Source organism: Apodemus sylvaticus, chromosome 19 (assembly GCF_947179515.1).
Source record: "Apodemus sylvaticus chromosome 19, mApoSyl1.1, whole genome shotgun sequence".
NCBI lineage: Eukaryota > Metazoa > Chordata > Mammalia > Rodentia > Muridae > Apodemus > Apodemus sylvaticus.
In genome coordinates, this window is record NC_067490.1 from 27,529,029 (window position 1) to 27,556,171 (window position 27,143).

Genomic DNA, 27,143 nt, shown 5'->3' on the forward strand with positions numbered 1-27,143 from the left:
GACTTGGTGCCGTATGAAGGTCTGGGGTGGGAGGGAGCTTCCTGGCCAGAAGGGGTTACTAGGAGCTGAAGGGGGAAGTGGACCCAGAACCCACTCTTCTGGCTGAGGTATCAAAGAAACACAAGCCCAGATCTGGTTAACAGAACTTTATTAAGTCACAGAAACTTTAGTGCAAAACAAAATCTAGATCTGCGCATGCCCATCCTGCTCTGCTGGCTATCTCCTGGCAACGGGCGGCACGATCCATCCACTGTTCTTACTCTACACAGACCCCCTCAGTCCATCGCCCCCTGGGCAGGAAAGGCCTGCAGGACCCCAGACAGCCAGGCAGAGGCCGCCATTCACAGACCTCACACACACAAAAGACCAGGCCCACGTGGCACAGGCAAGTTACATTCAGAAGTTTCCCCTCCCCCCCCCCATCCCACAGAACCCCAACAAGGCAGACGGGAAGACAGGAAAGCAAAATGAAAGGCTGACCCCAGGGACAGCAATGCCCCAAGCAAGCCACCTGCAGGTGCTTCTGAAATCTGTGCTATGACAATGGCCATCCCATCACTCTAAAGGCCTGATCATTCTGTACTTCGAATCATCCAAATTAACTCCTTGGTACCACAGGAAGTTGGGGAGCTCCCTCGTGGTAGGAGATGGCCATAGATCCCCCACACACCAAGAAAGGGCTCAGAAAATGCTCCTGCCCTCTGGCTCGCCACCCCCCTCCAGCAGGTGGGTGAAAAGGGCAGCCGGGGAGCTGATGCCTAGGGTGTCCTCATCCTTTGAACAGAAATGGGACACGGAGGTGGCTGTCAGCACCTCTTACGTGACAGAAATGCTACAGTTAGGGAGGAGATGGGGAAGGACAAGGGGGGTTCCTACTTAAGTCAAATAGATCTATGCATTCATTACCCTAGACCCACAAGTAGGCGACTTCTGCAGCTGGAAAACTAGTTCCACACGTGGCGTTTGCAATGCTCAACAGCCTGGGAGAAGAAAGGGAGACAGGTTAGGTTGGACAAGACAAACATTCGTGGTTCATTCGCCTGTCAGCATCACCTCAACTGTGACCTGCTTTTGCTGAAGTCACAGATGCTAAGAGCCCAGGATATTGGCCCAGAACCACAGAGGTATAACCCCTTGCTGTCCTGCAGGAAGACTCCAGACCATGTTGCTTGACTGAAAAGTCTTACAGCAGCAAAGCCAATGAGGAAGAGCTCAAGAGGGGCAGCCTAGGGCCGACATGCTGCCCATGGGGTGACGGTGCAGACGGGCCAACAGTGGCCAGGCTGACTCACATCCCTGAGAAGGAATAACAAAGCTAACACCCCATCAGCAAAAGCAAGTCAGACCCCCAGGGCTGCTCACAAACACCCTGTGGAGCACCCTTGAACCAAGGCTCTAAGGCTTGAGCTAGGCTGCAGCCAGAAGTCCCCTGAGACCCGTGGGGACCCGTGCAGAGGCAGGGACCATGGGCTCCACGGGTTTGGTGCCACCCCTGGTGGTTGTGCATGAAGCTGATGAGTGAGAAAATACTAGGGGACACTGAGATGGCTCTAAGGACAAAAGTGCAAGCCACGGAAGCCCTAATGCCCTGCGCTCAGTCACCCCCATGGTTAGAGCCGTGTGTTCCTGTTCCTGTGAGGCACTCAACCCCCAGCACACTGCAGAAGCCGTCAGGACACTCACATTGCACCGGGCGGCAGTCTCCATGTTCTGACACCAGTAGCTAGGGCCCCAGACACACTTCTCGGTTCCCAGCAGCAGCTTGTAGGCTGAAGGGCAAACTCCAATTTTCTGTATGACAAAAGACACAAAATGAGCTGCCCTGCCGAGCGTGTTCAGAGCTGAGACTGACGCACTTCCAGCACCTGACAGGTCTGGCCATTCCACTCCCCGCCCCGCTCCATCTATGCCGCTGCAAGGCCCAAGCATCTGGCGAGGCTTACCGAGCACACAAAGGAAGGATCCATCACTTCCACGAGAATTTCCACTAGCAAGGGCTCGTACTCAGCCACAAAGTCATCGCACTGCCAAGGTAAACAGCACGGGTTATGGCACTGGCTGTGTCCACGAAGCTAGACATCCCATCTGAGACCCTGACATCTCAGAACCCAGACTACCCCAGGGCCTTCCCCTTCCATGGCTCCTCGTGCCCACTGCCTCTCGGCCTACAGCACAGAGCCCCCACCCCCACACACACACTGGGACATTAGCAGTGAATGGCCACGCCCATACCTGCTTCTGGTAAGGGTCTGGCAGGAAGCTGCAGCCCTTCTCAAGTGCGGCCAGGATCTCCTCCTTGGTGCTGTTTTTCTCCAGGTTGTGTTCCAAATAGAGGACCAGTTTCTTGCACACCTCACAGAACCCACCATTCTTCTGAGGAGGCACGTGGGCTACAGAAAAGAGGACACGGGGCTTAACACCAGCAAGGTGCTCCTTAACGAGTGACCCCTCCTCCCTCAGTGTGCCCTGAACTTACCGCGCAGTGCAGACTCTTTGGGCAGTTTGGGCTGTTCGGACAGTGCAGGCTCTTTGGGCAGTGCGGATACAATGGCTGGCGCAGGCTGCTTAAGTGTCTCCATCAACTCCGGGCGGGCAGAACAGAGGCTGACTACACCGCACAGAAATTTCGGGCTCACCTCATGCATAAGGATGTCCATCAGAGAGGGGCCGAATGTTCCCACCACCTCCTGGCACTTGACTGAAGCAGGAGCGGGAAGCAGTGAGCAGGCTTTGTGCAAACCCTTAATCAGGAGTTCCTGAAAGGTGAAAGGCTCATCAGACTGGAACAGGACAGAAAGAAGGGAAACACATGCCAAGAGCTAGCTGTCAAGAGTTGGGTGCTACAGCCTTCCCCTAGAAAGCTCCCTCCCAGGTCCTGGGGTATGCATTGCCAGGGCACCTTCTGACTGCAGTACAGAGCATGCCTCCCCTCCCCCCATGCAAGGTGGTGGCATACCTCAGTGTCATTGTTGACAATCAGCTCAGACAACTTCTGCATCACAAACTGACAAGCCTGGCAGGCAACCACACCATGGGCCCGGACCAGGTCCTGCTGTGGAAAACAAGAGGAGAGTGCTCTTATCACAGAATAGCAAAAAGGACAGAGCCAAGAGGCTCCCATCCAAGGTCACTGCCTACTAACCGCAAGGTGAGGGCGGCTTCCTCAGTGCCAAGCTGCAATCCCCTAACTACATGGTGGGAAGCCCACCCCTTTCCTCAACCTTCCACGGCCCCTGCATACCCAAACCACCCCAGTTCCATACTTCAAGTGCTGAACAGCTGTCCCCTGGGCATTTCATGTCTTTGACACCCTGTGATCACCTGGGAGAAGCAGATGGCAGGCAGTGTAGAACAAATTTGGATTCTGCCTTTTTAGAAGTTGGTCATAAAATCTCACTGCCACCTGAAACTGTTGCTCAGAGTCCCCCCCTGACAATGTGGTACTGCCAGGAAACCTCCGGGCTTACTGTCTCCCATCTCTGCTGTTCAGCAGGCCCGAAGACTGAATCGCCAATCCTAATGATGCTACCTTCTCTGCATCAACTGGAGTGGGAGGAGGCAGTGATCCCAACAACCCCCTTATTCCATGAAGCCTCGCCCTTCCCTGTTGCTATACATTGAGATCAGGGGCCATGGGTGTCCCAGAACCAGGAGTGTATCCAGGAGATGGAACAGAAGAAAGCTGTTAGCCAGACACCATGGGCGTTCTTGAATCAGAAGAATTCACATATGCTTTCTTTGTGTGAAGGCATCAGGTCCTGAGTAGGTTCTTATATCCCAGGAACACAGGGCATCCCAGAATACTACCTGACCCAGTCATGTTCAATGGAGATCCACTATGGGATAGAGTAGCACACCCTGGCCAAGGAAGGCTCTAAAACCACAGGACTGCCCACATACACCCATACAGGCACAAGCCCACAGAGGCTTGCTTCCCCCAGCTCCAGCACATGCTCTGGGAACCGACAGTCTGTGCTGTGGCTCTAGGAGCCAAGACCCAGGAAGCGCATGTGGGTTGTCAGCCTGGAGCCAGGCCCTCAACCAGCCGGCAGGGTCTGTTGAAAAATAAGTTCCCCAAAGGCATGGGGCTGGGAGCTAGGTGATGGGTCTCAACGTGAAATACATTCAGAAGGCAGACGGGGCCTGGAGAGGACAACATGGGAGTCAGCGGAGAAGAGCAACAGAAGGTACCTCATAGGGGTCCATCAGCTCCAGGGCAGGGAGGATGTTCTTGATGGCCTGGGTGGCAGGGACCAGAGTCTTCATTGGCACTCTCTTGGCCTCGTCGCAGAAGCCAGCCAGCACACAGATTTCCTTGGGTTGCTGAAGAGCACAGCCTGTTAGACAGCCTGTGTGTGCTGCCCTAAACCCCTCCTTCCACAGCACACCAGAGGACTGAGGGCCTTGTGGAAAGCTTACTTCCCACTCAGCTGGCTGAGCGCCAACGAATAAAGAACAGTGCATGCACACCCAGTTCCACCTAGAGGAAGCACCTCTCAGGAAGCCTCTGCTACTGTCAGGGCCGCCGCAGGATAGTCTTCTAGCACTTTCTGTAGCCCCAAGCATGGCAGGCACATATGTCAGCTCACTGTCAGAGGTAAGCTCTCTGGATGGGAACTATAAGGTTCATGATCTCACAGAGAGCCCAGTGTGACCACGTCAGATTTAAAACCACATGGATACCCCCTTCCATGACAGTACCATGGAAAATGGTACGCTAAAGGGAAAGAAAGGCCAGTTTCCCCAGAAGGCATATTCTGTGTTCATAACTGTCCACAGTCACGTGAGAGGCCAGGACCTGAGCTGATGAGGCATTCCGTCACAAGGGCTTCACGCAGATCCCCTCTCACCATCCTGACACCAGGCCAGAGACATTCTGCCCTCCACACTGCGAAAGCCCCATCCGCAGACCCTATGTGCTGTGTACCAGCCCTCGGCTAGGCCCAGCATGGAGCTGAGGTACTGAGAACCAGAGCTTGTACACGGAGGGCAGGTCCTAAACTCCCCGATTAGGAGATGGAGGTCAGACAGAGACTAATGGAAAAAGCCTTGTTTTCTGGCAGGAATCGGGCCTCTCTGTCTGAAGCAGCATAAATGAAAACTCAGGCATTTCCATTTAAGCCCTTCCCTGTGAGATTCAAAATGCCTTCCAGCATCTAGAACTCAAACCCAGGAGTCTGGAGGCAATGTTCAGACCCAAACAGGCAATGGCTCGGCCAGGGGGGACTGAACATTGATTCCCACAGCATGCCATCCCTGAGGCTCTCGGTGCCCCAAGACCCACTCTCTAAAGGGCACAAGCCACAGTCGAGAGGCCCTGTGCAAGGCTTCCAGTAGGCCAGGCCACTGTCCGCATCTAGTTTGCTCATGCAGAAGCACTGGGGTTAGAGGAACAGCAGCACTAAGTCATGCAATGCCACCCACTGTGAAAGACACAAGGTGTTCTGTCAGGGCCCTGGCCTTTCGGCCTTTGCTGAAGGAAGCTAGGGTACCGCCACCACCACCACCCTGGTGACAGGTGATGTGCTATGTGCTAACTTGGGCATAGGCTCTGGTAAGCTACAACTTTTGGCCCCCATGACCGCAAGTGCTGAACCTGGGGGAAAGGACATATGGGGGTGACCCTTCACGGTCCTGTCAGAGCTCACCGTGCCAGACCAAAAAGAAAAAAAAGAAAAAGAAAAAGAAAAAACAAAAAGAGTTCTAGAAGAGCCAACAACAACTAGAAGCAGCGGACCACTACCACAAGCAAATTCTGTCACATACCTGATCCTGCTGTTGAACAAAAAAACAGGAAATCGGAGGAGACAACAGGAGAAAGGAAAGGACACAGCAGTTAAGAGAAATTAAAACAACCTTCAGCAGTTAACCTGGCAGAGAAAGGTGTCACCACGTTTAAGGGCAGCACCCTGGCAGGGAGGTGTGGATGGGGTTGGAGCTAGTCCGGCCCTGAAGGGACAGGCATGCACTGTAGCTGCTGGCAGCTGTCCTTGTGAAGGGTCTCCATCCAGAGCGGATCCCCAGCTTTCTGGCCTTTCTAAGGGCTACACAGAGACTCCACAGCCTCAGGCCAGTCGCCAGCCTGGAAGGTGGGTGTGGGGGCTTTGGTTGGGAATTGCAGCTGCTGTTATCCTAAGTGACAAACAGGGAGGGGTGAAAGAATGCGGTCATCCCAAAGGCAGTCTGTCTACCACGAAGGCCTAAGAAGTTCTACCTGCATTTTGGCTTACTATGTAGCCACATACAGGAGTGATGACTCGCTGGCTGTGGTCATTTAATCCCAGCATTTGGGAGGTAAAGGCAGGCACATCCAGTAAGAACTAGAAACTGACACCAATATTTTTAGGGGAAAAGACAAACTAAAGTGTATTTCCCCTTTTATAGAAAAAGGTAGTATTTTTAGGGAAGAAGGCAAATTAAACTAAGATGGCATATAAAATGATTTCATTGGTATATTTTCAAAACTCAAACAATTTAATACAGGAAAAAAACTGTAAAAGTAACTCCCCCCATTATAATGAAAGCGAGTAGTTACCCTGACGGCATTTCACCAGGCCACTTCACATCAAAGGGTATCTTTACCACGGAGGGCTTTACAAGCTGTCTCTAGATGTTTGGGTCATGAGCAATGATCTCAAACAAGCCACCCGGCCAGACGGACTGCTTGGGCAGCAGGTTAGCCCAGCAGCCGATGGTAAGTATACACAAAGCAGGAAAGGGCCCAGGTTCAAGCGTGAATAAGGACTCACGACAGTCCGTGAGGACACCAGGGTGTCTCACCCACTCAGCTCTGCCAGCCACATCAGCGAAGTCAGCACTAACCAAATCTAGCTGTCCCTCATGCCCCATGTGTCCCCCTCTCACAGGCCATGAGCCCCGCCCCGCCCCGCCCCACCCCCTGGACAGTAGCAGACGCCCATGTTAGCTAGGAAACAGCAGCTGTAGCTGACTCCCTCCCTCCTGACCGAGAACACAGGCTGCCTTTGACATTTCCCACGTGCTTATGACGCAATACTCCTATCAGATCCCAGCACGCAGCCAGACACTAGCAATCTGACAGCCAGCTCATGCATGCACAGGACAGTCCTGCGATCACGGCAGCTAAGGAAGACTTTGCGGGTGGAGGATGGGCTGGGATTATGAGTAGAAGTTTGCTGGACAAAGAGTTTACTCTGGCCCTCAAGTGGAAAAGGGGATCCCAAAACATGGAGTTGTGCAATGCAAACGCTGAGCGGAAGTCCCCACCACCTACCATGTGCATCATCATCTGGACGGCGACCTCAGAATACTGGTCAACGTAGTTCTTGCACTGCAGAGAGACAAAGGTTCAATTCACCACAGTCCAACTGGCATTTCAACAGTGCCAACTGGTGACTTGCAGATGGACATGGACAAGCCTATAATCCCAACAAACAGAGGCTGAGGCCAGCCTGGGCTAGCTCCAGAGACTTGCTCTCACAAGGGGAAAAAATCCCAGAATAGATCTAAGTGTCTCAAGATTTTCTAAGATAATACAGCAATTTGGTTATTCTACCCCCTATTAAAAATTGTAGAGATGTCAGAACAAGAGCCCTGGCAGTCCTCAGTGTCTGATAGTCCAAAGGCCTCCCAAGGCCACTGAGCAATCACTATTAGTAAGATAGAGAACACAGTTGCAAATCACCGTAAGACTCTTCCAAGGCTGTTCTCAGGCTCTCAAGCACTAAGTGAGTTCTGAGACCACAGAAATGGAAGCCCTTCAAGCTGCTTAGCCATCCAGCAACCCACTACCTGGGGGAAAGAGGGCACTGAGCCTCCTTCACAGACCACAGCCCTTCGTTAAGGTAAGGGGGTGTCATCGAGCCAGACAAACTGAGTTTTATCCCTGAGGACCTATGGCCAACTCCCACAGGTCATCCTCGGACAGTCATGCATGTGCCACGCGGTCCACGTCTAGTGCTTTACCAATGTGATTTTCCTCCACTGCAGACTCCACTAATCAAAATTAGTTCTAGGTCTCACTAATCGCATTAGGGGAAAGAATAGCCTGATGCACCTTCCTCAGGGCCACTGGGACATTATGCAAACCATGGGAGGTAGAGGCTTACTATCTCAGACACGCCTGGCCCCAGGCGGTCACAGTCCTCCTTGACGTGGTCCACCAGGCCCTGGACAAAGCTGGAGTTGGTCCTCACAGCAGTCTGGACATCAGTCACCAGCTTCACACAGTCCTGGCACACGTCCTCGTTGGCCTACAAGGAGAACAGCAGCAAGCTCCTGGGAGAACGCCACGTCTCACAAGCAGCCACGGCACGAGACAGTGGGGCAGGCCTGCAGGGAGGGCCTGTGTCCTGCCCAGCACTGGGATGCTTCGGCTGCGCTAGCCCCACCTCCTCCAATCACCTGCAGCTAACCTGAGGCTGGGGCTTGCTGCGAGGGCGATCCTGAGGGTAGAGCAGCAGAGGGATGTTGGACATGAAGGGGGCGACCACACGCGCCATGTCCACCTCTGGGATCTTGTTGGACTCAAGCTGTTTCTGGGTTTGCTCGGCCAAGTACTCCTGAAGGGACTGGCAGAGGTTGAGCGCAGAGCACACTTGCCCAGGGTTGCTCTGGAAAGGAAAAGACACAACTGAGAGCCCTTCCTTCCCACAGGCAAGAGCAGTCTGCTGTCGTCCAGTCAGTTCCTCCCTCACATCCATTAAAGAGAAACCAGACTGCTCAGCGTAGCTACGAAGATGAGAAGTTACACGCCAGGTGTCTAACCGCAGGCCGCCCAGTGCCCCAATGTCACCGCTGCTCCCATTAGTTCTTCCTTAAAGAAAGATGAGCCCCAGCCGGGCGGTGGTGGTGCGCGCCTTTAATCCCAGCACTTGGGAGGCGGAGGCAGGCGGATTTCTGAGTTCAAGGCCAGCCTGGTCTACAGAGTGAGTTCCAGGACAGCCAGGGCTACACAGAGAAACTGTCTCTAAAAAACTCAAAAACCCAAAAAAAAAAAAAAAAAAAAAGAATGAGCCCCTGAGAGAGTCAGAGACTGAGTCATGGCCAGTCTGCTCGCAAGCTGCAAGCTAAGGTACCCCATTGATTTCACACACACACACACACACACACACACACACACACACACACACACACACACATGCACACACACCTTCCACGCAGCTCACAAATCCTCATCTCTTACTGTGACTCACACTCGTGACCACCTCAATCCTATCCTGCTCAACCTGCTTCCTGGAATGGCCATTTCAGTCAAAAGACTCCATTCCGCCCCATGTCTCAGAGACTCGGAAGCCGTGCCCAGTCACTCACACTCCTATATCCCCGAGTATGGCCAATCCATCCCATCCATCCTCCAGAACACAATGTGCATCTGCTGTCACCACTCCTCCTACCAATGTGTGCTGTTCTTCCTGGCTGTCTTTCCACAGGGCATAGGCCTTGTGGGTCACATGCACAACTTCCTCCCAAACCCTGGCTCCATTGCTGGCACTCAGTCCCACCCACTGGCTGGCTTTTTCAGGATTCCTCTTTCCTGAAGGCCTTTCAAACTCTATAGAACTAGCTCCTGGTTCCCTGCCGGCTCCTGGTTCCTGGCGCCCAGTTTGGATACAGTGCACACTTGCTGAATGACAGACAAGTGGGTATCCTAGTAGCTAACCCTACACTGCATCTCACCATTACTCATGACTTCTGCATTCCCAGAGACGAAGCCATATGCTTGCTCTAGACATAAAGGGCTACCCACTTCTATCCACCAACAGGATGCAGGAGTCAGGAGCCCAAGGCACCCTGGCCCAGAAGATCAGACAGGAAACCCACTGTGCTACAGCTACTCCATGCAAGAAGCCCTATGAAGAAGAGCTGCAGGAGAAACCCAAAGCCATGAACACGAACACACTTCCCCTCCTGGGCCTTAAAGGGTGCAGCCCCAATCACCTACCATCTCCTCCTTAATCATGTCCAAGATGACAGGCAGGTAAGAGTCAACCACCTCCTTGCATGAAGCTGACAGGCTGGAATCATGAATCCACCCACAGGTCTTCTCCAGGTAATAAAGGATCTCCTCCTGCAAGGACACAACACAAGGCAAGGTGACTCTATCACTGACTGCAGCAACAATCAAGGCCTAAGTGTGTACCCTCAACATCCATATATACAGAAGCCAGGAATGACAAAGTGTCCCCCAAACTCCTGTGCTGGGGGAGGTGCCGCAGTGAGTTTGTGTGTCAGAACAGGCAGATCCAGAGGGGTGGCTGGCCGGGCAGCCCAGCTGAAATGACAAGGCCCTGCTTAGTGAGCTGAGAGTAACAATCAACCTCCGCCTCCACATACCCACACACAGATGGGTAACCCCCACAGCACAAGTACACACTCACAAATGACACTGTGAGAGCTGGCTATGGTGGTACAGGCCCGTCATTTTAGCACTCAGATGGCTAAGGCAAAAAGGCAGCAAGTTCAGGGAAAGCCTGGGCTATAACAAAATAGCCAGGAGCAGGACAGCAGTGGCGCACTCCTTTAATCCCAGCACTTGGGAGGCAGAGGCAGGAGGATTTCTGAGTTCGAGGCCAGCCTGGTTTACAGAGTGAGTTCCAGGACAGCCAGGGCTATACAGAGAAACCCTGTCTCTAAAAGCAAAAACAAACAAACAAACAAACAAAAAAAACAAGAACAAAAAACAAAAAAAGAACCAGCCAGGGCTGGAGCCTTTAATCCTAGCACTCTGAAGGCAGAGTCGGCCGTAACTTGGTTTGAGAGCAGCCTGAGCTAGGAACACCCTGAAAAAAAAAAAAAAGGAATTCTATGCTCCTTGAGCACAAGGCACATTATTGATGGTACAAATACACGCATGCAGGCAAAACACTCATACACATAAAAAGGAATTATATAAGTTAAAAATAAAATCTTTATGAACAAAACAAACTTTCACTGCCAAGCCTGCCTATCCTATATAAAACCACCATCAGGGTTTGCCACCCCCTTGGCCAACACTGCTCTGCTCTGGCCCCCCAGAGCCCAGACCCCACACCACACAGCCTCCATCACAGCCCACACCACCCTCCTCCCCAGGACCTCACCTGAGTAGCATTGTTCTTCAGCAAGTCCCCAGCTTCGGTGACAACAGTTTTGCATATGTCGCAAGGAAGGGATTTCTAGGCGGAAAGAGCACAACAGAGAAAGTTCTGTATGTCTGGACACTTCACTCTAGGACACTGCCCTCCTAACCGCCCCCCACAAGGTGCTGTCCTAATCACTACCAAGATCCAGAAGCGTCTGCAGCCCCACTCAATGCACAGGACACTTGCTAAGAGAAAGCTATACTCAAACCATAACCGAAGGCAAATGAGAACCCACATTACAAAGTTTTGGCCACAGGATAATGAGTGATTGATTAGGTCATGTTTAATCAGGTTTCTTCTCTTGCTAAAATTGGGCTACCAGAACCCAATCTCCACTAAGTCAAACTCAGCCCATCCCACCCGTGGGTCCTAGAATGCCCTGTTATTGACTGCTTGATCTCTGAGGGACACAGAAGAGTGCGAGGGAAGTCTGCCTCTCCCTCCCCTTCTCAGAGTCCCACAGTAGCACGTTCCATTCATCACCATCATGGTGAAGGTAGCCATTCCCCAGGGCGGTTACAGCTGGGAATAACAGGGCATAGCTAGAGGCGTCTCCAGGCTCAGTCAGTGGTCAGCCTGGGAGGGACAAGGGACGGTGAAGAGATGGAACCTGGACTTCCTGGGATGAGTGATGAATGCTGGGTATGCCTGTGCCTGCACCACAACCCAGCAGCCCCTTACCTGGGGCAGGGGGGTAGACCCTGAGGGCCCACAGGGGAGTGTGGGGCCACCGAGAGACAAGGTACTGTGGGACGGGAAAGGTAAGCTGAGCACAACCAGGGGCAAGGGCAGACCCTGTCTCCAAGGAGAGCACGACCAAGTGCTCTCCACAGACACTGGGGGGCTGCAAAGGGCGTCCTGCGGTGGCACTCACCGCCGTGGGCTTGTTCCAGACCATCTGCTGGCAGTGCTTCACGGCCTTGCAGTCCACCGCTGTCTTCACATCTCTGCACAGCACAGCTGAGCCCCCGGAGCAGGTCCTCGGGTCTTGGACAGGGCTGGTCAGAGCTACGGGAGAAGCATGTGAAGAGGGGCTCCTTCCCAACACAGCCACTGCAGAAGCACGCAGAGTTAAGGACTGGCTCTGCCTGCCAGCTGGGCGATCACTGGGCCCTCACTAGCCCAAGCAAGGCAGACTGCATCACAGAATGGCTGGCCTGGTAGAGCTAGTCCTAAGTCATGGGACTGACAGGAGGCACGTGTCCTGTCTAGCTCTTAGAAACAGTGTCAGGTTTTGAGTCCTCAAAATCTGACTGTAGTAATCCCAGCACTCAGGAAGCTGAAGCAGGGGAGGGTTGAGTTTGAGGCCAGCCTGGGCTACATAGAGGATTTTATCAGACACAGAAGATGGGATAGCATGGGGACCACTCTGGCAGATATCAGGATGCTGAACCAACCTCTGATGAAAACAAGAGGCATGTGGCTTCAATCAAACACAAAAATCTCATGGCCCTCAGTCACTTCACCTTGGACACCCCCACAAACATGGACACCCCACACACACAGGGATCCTTGAGCAAGCTCTTCCTAAAGACTAAGGGAATGAACTAAGGAGCTGGGCACACGATCTTGCATCTTCTGCCCATGCTCCAGCCTTCTTAGCCACCACACACACACACACTCTCTCTCTCCAACTTACAAAAGCACCATGTTCTCAAGCTCAACTTCCCAGAGGCCAACCAGCTAAGAATGAATAGTGGGCAGTCATTTGACAAAGGATTCTAAGAGCTAAGCTATACATACTGCCTGAGGCCTACCCTGGGTTCCAGGCCAGCCTGAGCTACAGAACTATGTTCTAAAACAAAAAACACATTGCCTGGTGCTACCCCTAGTGAGGAAAAAAAAAAAAAAAGGCACCCAATGTCAGGCACATGAAGGACCAGAGGCCAGCAGGCTCGAACCCCAGCAGAGCAGGAAGGCAGACACAGCTGACTGCTGACACTGCCTGAGTGCTTTCACCTTCACCAGGGACTTGCTCTAATAACCAAAGCCACCAGGTTTTAGGGAACATAGCCTGCTATCACAAGCCCAAGCCAACAACAGACCCTGTGGTTGTTTTGCCTTCCAGGAACTTGACACGGAAACCATGTTTCAGTCGGCCTGCTTGGGCCTGGTGACTGAGGTCTGAAAGTAGCTCTGACAGATCCAGGTAACAAACTTAGCATCTTAGTCAATCCCCTGCACACTATCCAGTGAGCCGTCCCTAAGACAGAGGTCCACCACCCTATGGGCAACATCCCAGCAGTGGCTCGGGATCTGAGGCAGACAGAGGCCTTACATCTGAGCTTTAACAGCAAGACCTAAGGCTGCAGCAGTGAAAAGGGAAGACACAGAAGGCAGAGCACCCCACTGTGAAGCGAAATATGAACACTGAGCTGTGGTGGCACGCCTATAAGCCATCCATTAGGAAGCTGTGGTGGCACGCCTATAAGCCATCCATTAGGGAGGCAGAGGAAGAACTGTCTGCATTATGAGCCTCTTATCTCAAAAAGAAAATTATGTGGAAGAGGGGTTGGCTCAGTGGGTGACAGTGCTCATAGCAAGCCTGACAGTCCAAGGTGGACCCCCAGCATCCACATAGTAGGAGAGCAGGGAAAACATCTCGGAGGCTTGCATGGCGGTTCTCAAACAGGCGAGGGAGCTGGCCTGCCTGAGGCAGGGGAGTGGAACTGTTCTGGATGTTTCTAGATCCCAGAGCTAAAAGGGAAGGGCCACTCAACCCAACCAGGGACACACCAAGAAAGGAGTCCGGGTTGTCCTGTTAGGCTTAGACACCCAACCCTGGGGTACTTATCAATAACTAGATAATAATTACCCAGGGCTGAAGAGACGGCTCTGTGGCTGACAGCACACACTATTCTTGCAGCAGACCTAAATTAATACCTATAACTCACTTCAGGAAGACCTAACTCTTCTGACCTCCACGGGTACCCATAGTCACGTACACATACATACACATAATCAAAACTAAAAATCCTTTTCAAAAAAATGGACCCAAACCACTTTTTGGCCAGTTCTGTTCCCAGGCCACATTCTGGCCTCCAAACCTGCAATATTCAGTCCTTAAAACCAACTTCCTTCTCAGGTGGTTAGCCAGCTACCTCTAAGAACGTTCTTAGACTGTTTGCTGGAGCTCCTTGCAGGGTCTGATTCAACGTGCTGTTATCCATGTCCTTGTAGATAGGAACAGCACTCAGCACACACAAGTCAAACTCTACACTTCAAGGGCCTGGCCCAGGAATCAAAGCCCAGGCTGCAACGGTTTTCCTGTGGGGGTGGAGATCATTGTCTTCCCTTCCCCTTTCCGTCTTCTGAGACAAGGCCTTCATATACAGCATGGGCTGGCCTCAAACTCAAGAACTCAAGTCCTCCTGCCATGGCTGATATGAAGAGGTATGCCACCAAAGGCCAGCTACACACACACACACACACACACACACACACACACACACACACATGGTTGCAGGCTATCAAGTGAAACCCTGTCTAAATATCAATGGTGACACTCGCCTGTAATCCCAGCACTGAAAGGAAGAAGGGCTACTGGGGCTAGCCTGGGGCAGTAAGTATGAAGCCAGCCTAGTACTCATAGAAACCTGTCTCAAAAGCACAAAACCAAGGCTGGGCATGGTGATACACAACCTTAATCCCAGCACTGGGACGCAATGGCAGGGCCATAGTGAGATGACACCCTGTCTCAAGCAAAACAGAAGATATCCCCAAAGGCCAATGCAGCTCAGTGGCAGAGAGTGCTTGCCAGCACATGTGGGAAACAGGTTCAATCCTCGGTCCTGTCCTCAGCAAATAATGTAATAACAAAATACCCTAAAATAAAACTAGGTATCAACAGAATTATCTGGTATTAAGGATAGCTGTCAGGAGCCAGGTTCCATGGCTGCCCCAGAAGCTAGACTCAAAACACTCCCAGAGCGCTGGTAAGATGGCTCAGCAGGTAAAGGTGCTTCCGGACAAGCCTGGCCCACCTAAATTTAATCCCCAGGAACCATGGGTTCTGGGATGTGTTCTAACCCCACTGGGGAAAGAACTGACTCTCGCAACTAACACACTATGGATTGTGTGTCTATATATACAAGTGTTATATTAAAAACAAAACAGACAAAAAAAAAAAAAAAAAACCACTCATAGAAGTCAGGTGTAGTAGTTTATACCTGAAAGCCCAGTAATTGGGAGACTGATGCAGGGGGATTATGGAAGTCAGTTGGTACTTAACAAGATTCTGTCTCCGAAACAAAATGATTCAGCAAGATGATACAATGGCTAAAGTGTGCTTTGCTGCCAAGCCTGGTAACCTGGGTCAGACGCCTGGAACCCATACTGTAGGAAAACACCCACGAATTTATCTGACCTCTACACTCACACCATGGTGCATGTTATGACTACTGCCCGCCCACCCTCAACCCCTCCCCCACATACACAAATAAAGCAGAAGGCTGGGAGGCAGGAAGTGCTCAGAACCCTTTGTGGTGCAGACACTCCTGAGGCATCGTGAAAGATGTAAAGCTCCATCAGCACCACTGAGTAATGTCTAATTAGCCACCACACGGAAGACACATGACCTGCCTCCCAGTCCAGTTCAGTCACTTGCTATCCCAGCAGCCTTAAGTGAGCCGCTGCTCTTCCAAGCTTGTGTGCACCCTTAACACCAAAGCTTCTGATGTCAGGGGACTGAAGAATCAAGGTGACCTAATCACACACCAACACTTCAACTGCCAGAGCTCACAAGCACCACCCCTTCATCCCGGGGACTGTAACTGGCACCTATGGCGTGCAGCCAGGCTGGAGTGGCCTGGCCCTTAGGTGGAACTCACTTCTAGTCACATGCCCTGGAGGCCTTGGTCCCTTTAAACCTGCACGTAAGGTCTCACTAGTACCTGCGCCAAGCCATCTACAGGTGTTACCTGACACCTGTAAAACATGTGCAGTCACACAGTGAGTGCCACATCACCTGCCACTGACAGCAGCAGGTCCCCTGGTGACCCATTCTCCTGAGTAGAACTGGACATTCATTTTATCAGACATGTGAGCACAGAGGTCTGTAGCCCAGCAAGCTCAGAGGCTGTCAGCCACTGACCCCAAGCCCCAAGAGTCAAGCAAAGGGACATGAGCCCAGGACACCTGCCAGGAGCTAGACAAGTGGGGGTGGGGCAGCAAGAAACAAACATTGTGACCCAAGCCACTGCCTGGGCAGCAGCTACCTGCTGTTACCCTCAAGGAACTGCCTACGCCAGACCCACTGTTCGGACAGAACATACCTGGAACCTATTTATTTTGTGCATGTGTGTGCATGGCATGAGGGTGCATGCATGTATGTGTGAAGTCCAAGCTTGAGTGTCACTGCTCAGGAGCCACTCATCTTGAGACAAGGTCTCTCTCTCTCACTAGGACCTGGGCTCATGTGTCACCGTGTTACCTTGACTGACCACAAAGCCCCAGGATCCACTTGTCACTGCCTCCCCGTGCGGACAGTGGACAGCAGACACCACAGTCAGTGGCTGGCGGGTTCTAGGGCTCACACTCAGGTCCTCGCTGGCACTTGCTAAGCCTCCCCTCCAGTCCAGCAGTCCATCGCAAGTAGACACTTCCCCAAACTACCGAAGCTTCCCCTTTTCTGACAGGCAAGAAACCAACCAGGACCCAACCCCCTGCTTGGCTGTATGCTAACCCTGACAACCTGCTCACGATGATCATCTGCAAAAATAGGAACCATCTCTAGACCATCTGTGGAGATGAAACTAGAAAGCATCAGGGCCTCTGGTACCTGGGAAGCCCTGAGATCTACGTGACCAAATGTAACTGTGAGCCTGGACAGGATCCCAAAGGAAGAGAGGCTCATGTTCTAGGATTTACATTTCAGCATAAAACTGTTTTTCCTCCAGTTACTTTTAAAATCAGAATAAGCCTTACAACTGCGTACAATAGCGACTATTCTGTACATCTTATCTGGGAAGATAAGCCATTCCCAGTATACTGATGGCAGGACGGAAGACTATACTTGGCAGTCTCCTATGCAACAGGGTAGATTCATGAGAGGCCATTACATCTTACATGAAACTTAGCTGCAATGGCTGGAACCTCCTCCTCAGCCATCTTGAATCACGAAGGTGGTGCAGGATGCAAAGAGTGAGACAGACTCTCTAGGCCCAGGCTCCCAAGAGACTGTCAGGAGGGACTTCAGGAGTTCTAATTTTAGGTCCCTGGTTTCTGCAGTCGAAGCTACATCCTACTAATGTGCATGCATAATCAACCAGTTTGTTTACCCGATCGCCACACAAATCTTTATCATATATTCCCCCCCCCCCCCCACTGAGGGCACCACCCTGCCTAGAACAAGCACCTGCTCAATATTCGCTGACTAGCTTCTGTATTTGGACCATCCTCGTGCCCCCTTCCTTTAAGGATTTTATGTAACCTGTGCTAATACCAAGTGAATTTAGCTACCAAAAGATAAATGTTCAGCCTTCCTGAGCTACTGCATTCCACAGCTTACTGTATCTGCTGCCTGGGGAATGCATCGCCATGGCAACAGCAGAGTTGCTTAGAGACAGGAGAGGCAGAGAGAGCGGCCTTCAGTCCCACTTGCAGAAACTTCTCAGGGGAAATTGATACACAGCAGTGCCAGTCCCTCCACTCAGCATGGCCTCCAGATGCCCTCACTGCCATTGCAACTTGTCTGCGTACAGAGTCCTGCTTACAGAACCTGAATTGTGTGTAGCCCGTCTGACCTTGTGAGAGCCCAACTCAAAAGAAAAAGATCCTGGCAAGGCTCTTCTTTCAAATGGCCACACATCAGGTGATGAGGAGATGAACTTCCGTATACTTAGATAAGATTGCACTGTGCTCTGGCCATGAGCACGCCCTGTCCTGAAGAAAGGCTCCAGTCAGGTGAGAAGAAACAGGCAAGGGCCAGAGGCTCACAGCATGGTTCTAGAGCCTTGTTTTGGAACCTCAGGAGAGCTGATCATCCATTACAATGCTCCACTGCAGGGCCAGCAAGTGGCAGGTTGGGAAACAGACTCAGTCAGTCAGTCAGTCAGCCAGCCAGCCTGCCTGCCTGCCCCACCCACCAGAATGGACGCCTGCACACCAGACCATGCAGCCCTGGCACTGGCACTTCTGAAGGTGACCCACCAGACACACCGTACCAAGAGGGGAATGCTTGACCTGTGTGGCTGCAAACAGAGGTCTCAGACACAAGTGTGCCACCTCCAATGTCACCCTGGGCTTCCTTTGTTTGAAAACAGAAAGCTAACGTTTCAGCCTCCCCTCCTGACCTACGTTCATTAAGGCAGGCAGGTGCTAGAACGGCCTGGCAGTCAAGCTGGTGGCTTGTCTCTCCCACTGCTCTCATGCGGACGAAGACAACGTGCCTTGAGTAGAAAGCACTTGAACTACCTCGGGAAGGGCTGGATATTCTGGCTGCAGGTCCTGGCCAGCTGTTCAAGGTACACAGTCTTAAAGACAGGTTCCAGAGACCTTGAAGATGGGTAGGAGTTCCACAAGCTCCTAACACTGACTCTTTTTCCAGGAGCATCTAACATGTGGCCCAACCGTCTGAACACAGAAGCAGCTGTGTTAAAATAACACCAGCCAGGTGTCAAGTGGTTTGGGGAGAACAGAACTCGGTGGTAAAGCACTTGCCTAGTACACAAAGACACTGGGTTCCAACTACACAAACACAGCCGCATGTGCACAGATGCAACAATCCACAGACCGAAAGCTCTCCGGAGCCTGAATAACTTCTACACATAAGGGTCGTGAGAGGGAACCTCTCCTCCTCCCTGGGATTTTAATTAGGTTCTTTCTGTTACTAGCTCGGGCGATGGCACGGTTCACGGTGACATTCTCATGCAGTACGGCAGTTTGCCCCAGAGCCCCCCCTTGCACCGCCCACTCAGACCAAACCAAGACCCAGAGAGAACTGCTGATTTCTGGAAGTGTGAAGAAAATTACTTCCCCAAATTATAGCTGGTTCCCTTTTCAGATTTGCCTCGCTTCCTGGGTCCTACAATCTACAGAAAAACTATCTCCCACAGGCACTGGAGGGGGTGTCCCTCCAGCCTGATCACAAATCACTGTGAAAACTAGCATTTCACCTCAGCCCAAAGAGTCACTCTAGAGTTGTCAACTCCCAGAAACAATGTCTTAATGTTACCATCAGAACATAACATTTAATCCTCATACAGAGTTGTTGAGCCTGGCATAAGAATGCTGGCCTATAATCCCAGCTATTCGGGAGACCTAGGCAAAAGGATAACAAATTCAAGGCCTGCCAAGGCTATAGGACAAGGGTTCAAAGCCAGCCTGTGACACTTATTGAGATCCTGTCTCAAAATAAGAGAAGAAGAAATGTAGTCCAGAGGTAGGGCGACCGCTCAGCAGTCAGGCAGGAGGGATAAGTCAGAGAAGCAGGCAGACCAGGTATGGCAACAAACAGCTGTAACTCCAACACTAGAAAAGGAAAGAGCAAGATGGCCACTGGTTCGAGGCCAGCTGGAACCACACGAGACCCTGTCTCAAACAGTCTAATCTGTGGGCCTGGGTTCAATCCCAAGCTCGGAGGATAATGAGATCTGACACTATTTTTTAAAGACTTATTTTATTTATATGTATGTATGTGTGAGCAGAAGTGCCAGTGGAGGCCAAGAAGGGACACCCAGTCCCCAGGGACTAGGGCTATACAGCCACTTAGGAGCCACCACTTTGACATTGGCAATCACATTCTGGTCCTCTCCAAAAGTATCCAGCACTCCTAACCACTGGGCCATGTCTCCGCCACCCAATCACATCTCTTTATTTACTTGTGTGTGCATACACTCTCACCACAGCAGGCACTGGAGGTCAAAGGGCAACCTGAGGTAGGAGTCATTTCCTTTCACCAGGTGCTTGCGTCAAGGACAGAGCCCACAGGCAGTGTAAGCTGTAGACACAGTGAGAAGCTTCCCCAGGAGGCTGAAGCTGAGGGGCTCCAGGGCGCCGTGAGGCCAGTTCAGGGAAAGCAGAGTCCGGCTTCCCACGTGAGCATACTTAGAGAACAGGAGACCAGTGCTCCAGGGAGGACTCCTGCTCACACACACTTGTATAAAAATCTGTGTGTGCGTGCATGCGTACATGCAAGAGGAGGTCAGACAACTTACAAGTCAGTTCTCTCCCCAACTATGTGAGTCCTGGGACTCAAATCTTGGAGGCAACAACTTTCACTTACTGAGCTATCTTACTAGCGCATCAGCACCAGGACCACTACACACACACACACACACACACACACACACACACACACACACACACACACCATAATCACTTTTAAATAGCTGGGGGACATGACAACTAGACAGGAATACTAAAACAGGAAATGAGAAGACTGGGTAATTTGGTAAAAACCTGCAAAGTCTGCAATCTGGTCAGTAAGTTAGAGTCTCCGCTAAGCCCCACCCTGCCCGCCTACCCTGTAATGACAAAGCAAATTGCAAGCCAGGAAGAGATTCCTCCTCCAGGGAGAAGCAAATGGCCTCCTTAATTAGAAGAAATAAATCCCTGTTGCTTAAGCCAAAAATGAAAGCAGTACACACAAACAGATTCAGCTAGGTGAGGGGTTATAGGAACTGGCCGTACTGTACTGTCTTTGTAACTAACTCTTCTGTAAACCAAAAGCATTGGAGAGTAGGAGCTGAGGCAGGAGGATTACCAATAGTTCCAGACCAATCTGGGCAAAAAGCTAGCCAGAGTGTGATGCTGTCTCATGAATGAAATAAAAAAGATGACAGCAGGCAGGGCTGGGGGCCGCTATTGTCTATGGTCAGCGCCCACAGACAGGCCAGGCAGCCACCAGCAGGGGGCCGGCTCTCAGCCTATTTCTTAACCTGAGGTTCCCTGTAATTCCACTACTACTTTTTCTGCATGTCTAAAAAGACCGAGAAGCAATAACAGCCCATGTGCTACAATTTCTGGAGGGGCTGCGGGAATAGTTCAGTGTGGTTCTGAAGAGGAAAGCAGGGGAAAGACCGCTGTGTTTACTGAGTGAGATGGGGAGATGGGAGTTAGGAGGCTATCAGCCCAGGCTAGGCCTTGAGCATCGACGTGCACAGGGACACCATGCTTGAGACTTAAACAGGTGTACCCCAGGATCCAATCAGTGACAACAGGTTTAGATCCCCTAAAAGTAGCTGGAATCCACTGATGTGGGGGTGTGAAGGCTGGCCTGGTAGTTAAGCCTGGTTTAGGCAGCACCATGTGGCCGGGTTAGGGACTTGTTCTCCTAACTCTGTAATTATGCCCAGGTCACACATCCTCATTAAGTCATTTAAATCTCCTGAAATGAAAGAGGCCAGGGAAAATCACCAAGCCAGGGAGCAGAGGGTCACTATGGTGGGACAAGAACAGACACAACCTGGTAATATCAGCGTGGCGCAGTGAGCAGTACTTCACCAAGCTAACTGATGAAATCCTCGGGGCAGCAAAGCGAGCGTGTAACAATGAATGCAGGGGCGTGTGAAGAAATCAGGAGGTTAAGTACCCAACCTAAGGCCACAGTGTTGGCGAGGAGACACTGCTCTCCTCCACTGTCTCATACACAACCTGGACTACCAAACTCAAAGCTCTGCACACCTGTAAATCTCCACTTGGGAGGCAGAGGCAGGAAGACTGCAAATTCAACAAATTTCAGGCCAGCCAAGACTAGATGGCAAAACCCTGTCTCAAAACCTAGACTCCAAAGGACTTTATTCTGAACCCTCATTGGATGGGGGGGAAGAAGGGGGAACAATGAATAAACTAACTACTGCTTTTTTTTTAATTTTTATTTTTATTTTTGGTTTTTTGGATTTGGTTTTTTCGAGACAGGGTTTCTCTGTATAGCCCTGGCTGTCCTGGAACTTGCTCTGCAGACCAGGCTGGCCTCGAACTCAGAAATCCGCCTGCCTCTGCCTCCCAGAGTGCTGAGATTAATAACTACTGCTTTTACAATTCCCAAGTCTCCACCCAACTGCTACACCTACCACTGGTTTGGTTTTCACAAACTTTCACTATGTAGATCAGGATAGACTCAAGAAACTGCCCCTCTGCCCCCAAGGACTGGGATTAAAGGGGTCTCTCTATGCAGAGTGCCTGCCCTGGACTTCTACATAGACCAAGCCGTGCCCTCAAACCCAGAGACGCAGCTCCCTATGCCTCCCAAGTGCTTCGATTAAAAGCCTGCGAGACTGCACTCAGCTGCACCCACATTTTAAGGTTGGAAGCTGCTGGGAATCCACTGCGCAATAAAGTGCTTGTCTAGCATTCACAAGGTCCTGATTTCAATCAGCAGGACCACATTCAAATAAATCACTAAATAAAACAGTGTAATTCGAAACTAGGCAGAGGGATACAGTACACACCCATAGCCTCAGTACTTGAGAAGTACAGCAAGCAATCAAGGCCAAAAAAGGGAATCTGAGCTCAAGGCTGACCCTAAGCCCCAAATGGTAGCACTTGCCTTCAATTCCAGAAGTCAGGAGGCAGAGGCAGGGGCATCTCTGTGAGCTCATGACCCGGCCTGATCTACATAGTGAGTTCCAGGACAACAGGGACTGGGACCATGTCTCAAAAATAAATAAATAAATAAATAAATAAATAAATAAATAAATAAATAAATACTAAATAAATAAATAAATAAATAATAAATATTAAGACTGAGCTGGAAGCTTGGCTCAATGGGAGAGCGGGGCTTAGTGTGTGAAAAGTCCTAAATCCAATCCCTTGTACCAAAACCGAAACCATACAAGCAGGTCAATATAACTGGTGCTCTTGCCTTTTGATCTTTTTACAGAAAATCCAGAAATCCATTGTTGTCCCTTACTTAGCTCATGAGAAAAAGCCCTGAGTTCAATCCCCAGTAACAGGGATGGTGGGACATCTATCTGTAACTTCCTGCCCAGTGGCTTACTTAGAGCCTTAGAAGTCAGTACTCCAGAACTCATGTCAACAGCCTGCTTCAAAAAACAGCCATTCATTATCCAAACAGCAGGCTTTGGCCTTGGGAACTCCCAGGAGCTGCCACTGGGTACTATCCCCAACCCTACAGAGCAACAACCTGCCCTCCCTCTTCCTGTCCATTTCAGATCCTGCTGAGAGCCTGGATGATCCAGTTTCACAGGGAAAAAAAATGGGAGTCGTAGGGTTGAGATCCCAGGGCGCTTGCCAGGCACACGGAAGGCCTTTGGGTTCAGAGCCTCACAGACAAACAAAACCAGGCTAGGTTCTCCTCTGTCCTAGACAATTCCGTCCAACTCAAATCCAGCTCACTTCAAAACAACCTGTCAAACATACAGCAAATGCAAAGAACTTGAGGAGCCAAGCCGGGCAGATGGGTCAGCTCTGCTGCACGCTGCACGCGCCCCAGGGCCTGAGTTCAGAAGCACCCACATAACCAGGGAGCGGCCACACCCTCGCCTAGGACTGTGGGGAGGACGCTGAAGGATGGCTGGGACTTGCTGGCCTCTCTCCCAGGCTCAGTGAGAGATCTGGTCTCAGGGGACTACAGGAAAGCGTGATGGAGTGAGTGTGTGTGACGGCCTCCGGCCACCCTTGAGGCGTGCATACCCCTCACTGCACAGACAGACACCCAAAACACAGAACTAAGAAGCCAGGCACGGAGATCACACCCATAATCCCAGCACTCCCATATGTGAAGCAGGAGGACTGTGTTCCTGGTTAACCTGCCCAAGTTAGAGGCCAACCTGCCTAGGGCACAAGCAGGGACTTGTCTTACAAAAAAAAAAAAAAAAAAAAAAAAAAAAAAAAAAAAAAAAAAAACAACAACAGAAAAAAACTACCTTTTGCTAAACAGGATTAACTTGGCAGGTGAAACTGGGGGTGCCTGTTGCTATTCATAACTTAAGCAAGCTAGGCTACAAACTCATGGGCTAAAAGATCTCAGGGAACACACGGCCTCAGAGTGTACAGACGTCATCTCAGCTTTGGGGAGAGCATTGGCCCCATGCCGCCACCTCACCACCTCTCTCTGCTCAGCTGCCAACTCTGACCCACTTGTTCCCACTGGAGTGATCCCCCCAACTGCATGTCCTGGCACTGCACTAACATCTGACGCTGGGTGAGCGATGCTGTTTCCCTGCAAGCAGGCAAGACGCAGCATAGAGTTGGGGGTCTGCCGCGATGCCCTGAGCTGGTTAGGCTGAGCCTCCACCACCGCTGGAGAGTGTGTGCATTGAAATTAACACTCAGAACTGGCTTTTGGGGGAGGTACATATACATATACCTGTCCTCACTCCTTATGAAGAGGTTAAGCTGACCTTTAATTCTTTTAGCATGCCTTTGTTTTCTGTCTAGGTGGGAAAAGCAGTCAGACTGGAGGGGTGAAGAGTAATCAAAAAGAAGTGTCTGTACCTCCAGGACTTTGTGAAGACTAGATGGGACCTGAACATTCTAAGCCCCCAGAACACCATTAAAAAGGCAAGCTTTGAAATCTCTCGAATTTGAGTGGCACCTTGAACAACTGTAGCGCCACACTGAACCCATAAGCCCTAAGAGCCTCAGGGTGCACACGTGGGCTACAGTCACCATAGACAACCTACAACTCAGTGGAGACAGTCAAGACAAGCTACCATTCTTCCTGATATCAGTGTGACCTTGACGTGAGGTTACGGAGCCTGGAGTTAGACCAAGGCCATTGTAGGGCCCTCCCACCTACCTAAGAGCTCAAGGAAGATGGGACCCAGTTAACCAGACTGCGGGCCAAATGAACTACATATGCATTACAAAAATAGGAGTCCGGTTCTGGTGGTGTGGGTGAGTCAGAACTCACAAGTTACGTATGACACAGGGCCAGCAGGACCAAGTACATTTCTTTTCATTTTTCTTGCAACAAAATCTCAATACATAGTCCAGACTAGCCTTGAGCATTCTGTGTAGCCCAGGCTGACCTCAAATTCAAGATCCTCTTACCTCAGCCTTCCAAGTGCTGAGATCACAGGTGTTCACTACCATAACCTGATCAATTTTTTTTTTTTTGTTTACAGCTATGCAGCTGGGAATGACCCTGAACTCCTGATCTTTTGCCTCCTAAGTGGGAATTCCCAGCTGCAGAGCAAGTTCAGAGCTAGCATGGGCTACAAAGGAGCTTAAGGCCTACTTGAGGTACTTAGCCAAACTTAGAGAGAGCCCCCTCTACACTGAGTAGCTACAAATAAGCAAACCCTGAGGTTGAGAGTTAGAGATGCCTACTTTCTTCGGTGGGCTTTGATTTGAAATTAGACTTGAGAGGTGCCCCTCTATAGGTATTAAAACCTCCATTCAGTGTCTCTGCACCATCATGATTGCAGTAAGACTAAGGCAACACTTATGAGGACAGACCGGCCACAGCAAACCAGATAGTCTCCCCTAGAGCCAAGAGATGCAGCGGGCGTCCTGGCGCTGCCTTAGCAACCTGCAGTGATTTAAAAAAAAAAAACATCAGAATCACTTTGGAAACACCTGCTACAAAATAAGGGCTGGCTAATGAATGGCTTTGCCAGATCAAACAGAAAAAAAATTCCAATTTTTTTTTTTTTGAGTTCCAATGCAATGGAACCACAAAACTCCAAGACCTACTACGCTCCTGAGTTCACACAGAAGTCATGATCACCCCCGGCCCTGGCACACACACAGGCGCTTCCTGCAACTCCCATATGGGTGTAGTCTGGGACAGAGGTCGCGGGCGGACCTGACCTGCAGGATGGGGCTTCAGGCCATGTCTATTACCTACTCCAGAGCAGGGACAATACAGCGGCGGGAGAGGTCACCGCGTCCCACCTCTCCCCACCCCCACCCCCACCCCCGGGAGAAGCGCAGTCACCCGCAAGGCCTTGCACTCACAGGACACGCCGTCTCCCCCACCTCCCACTCGTCCCCACTCGGGTTTTCAGAGAATCGGGAACAGGTCCCCTCAGGCACCAGCCCCGATCTGCGCCTGCGCAAAGCGCGGCCTGGCCAAGCGCGCCCTGGGAAGCGAGCGGAGGGCGAGGCCCGTGCAGCAGGACGGCCCGGTTCTCCGGACCCAGCGGACGCTACAGCGTCCTTCCCTACCAGACCAGAGGCCCCTCGGAAGCTCACCAGTGGCCAGAAGGCTGGCGAGGAGGGCGAGAGCGTACATGGCGCCGCTTCACTCCGCAGGCTGCAATGCAGAGCGTCAGCTGACCAGGCGGATATAAACCTATCCCCCAACCCTGCCGCAGACGCCTGTGCGCAGGCGCGGGCCCCGCCCCAACTGGGCGCAGCCTGACTCAGCGTCGCGCAGCGCGCCTGCGGGGAGGGTGGGTGCGAAGAGGACCCGCAGGAACGCCCAGGCTAGGCTAGGTGGCGGGGGTGGTGGTAAAAGAGAGCCCTATCTGGTGATTAAATCAAGGTCAGGCGCTGAACGGTATCTAAAGCGTCTCTTTCCCTATGCATTGTGAGGAATCTAGCCCAAGGCCGGTACCTGGCCCTGAACTGCATCTTGCCGGTCCCCTAGCAGCTTTTGAGACTTATATGCTTTTGAGATGCAGAGTCCCCATGGCCTTGCTGGCCAACAATTTAATGTGGCCCAGCAGACCTGGAACTCACAACCTTTTGCCTCAACCCCTCGTAGAATGTTAAGGAGTGGTGGGGGGATGATTCTGTTTGCAGTCCCCAGTATTGAACCCAAGGCCCTATACTTCATACTTAGTGTTCTACCTCCAAGCTGCATCCCACCACTCTCCCCGCCCCCAGCCCACTCTTTATTTTTGAAAAAGGGTACCACCAAATCCCCCCAAAAGGCCCTGAACCTGTAAATTCTACTGCCTGAGCCTTCCTTGTATAGTGGTGGTTAGTTTTTTGAGACAGGTTTTCCTGTAACCCAAAGAGGCCTACAACTGGCTGTGCAGATGAGGATTCATGCATCCCAGGCTGTCCTCGAACCCCATTATATAGCCATCAGTCACTTACAACTCCTGATCCTCCTGCCTGTGCTACCTACCATATATGTTCTGCTTGGTTCTAGGAACCAAACCCAGGGTTTCACGGATGCCGGGC

At 51.4% G+C, this 27,143-nt stretch overlaps 1 protein-coding gene across 2 annotated transcripts; it reads right to left on the reverse strand.

Annotated features, from left to right (window-relative positions):
• Positions 1 to 131: 131 nt before the first annotated feature.
• Psap (prosaposin) lies at positions 132 to 26,322 on the reverse strand. 2 transcript variants are annotated; one of them, XM_052163613.1, is made up of 14 exons: positions 26,205 to 26,322; positions 11,977 to 12,110; positions 11,061 to 11,135; positions 9,923 to 10,048; positions 8,394 to 8,591; positions 8,088 to 8,231; positions 7,253 to 7,309; positions 4,192 to 4,323; positions 2,957 to 3,049; positions 2,477 to 2,756; positions 2,233 to 2,390; positions 1,944 to 2,024; positions 1,684 to 1,791; positions 132 to 980 (listed from the first exon to the last, which is right to left on the reverse strand). In XM_052163613.1, exons 1-14 carry the CDS (start codon positions 26,242 to 26,244, stop codon positions 945 to 947), a joined length of 1,662 nt encoding a protein of 553 aa, XP_052019573.1. In that variant the 5' UTR covers positions 26,245 to 26,322; the 3' UTR covers positions 132 to 944. The 2 variants fall into 2 exon arrangements, with proteins under 2 accessions (XP_052019573.1, XP_052019572.1); XM_052163612.1 differs by having other exon boundaries at positions 2,957 to 3,052.
• Between the last annotated feature and the right edge of the window lie 821 nt (positions 26,323 to 27,143).

Bases quoted from the DNA above. Each gene is read 5' to 3' on its own strand.
- Psap (XM_052163612.1), bottom strand. From the start codon at position 26,244: ATGTACGCTCTCGCCCTCCTCGCCAGCCTTCTGGCCACTG. The intron at 12,111-26,204 runs GTGAGCTTCCGA...CTTCTCCCGTAG, and splicing joins CGCCAGCCTTCTGGCCACTG to CTCTGACCAGCCCTGTCCAA. The intron at 8,232-8,393 runs GTTAGCTGCAGG...TTCTCCTTGTAG, and splicing joins GCAGCAAGCCCCAGCCTCAG to GCCAACGAGGACGTGTGCCA.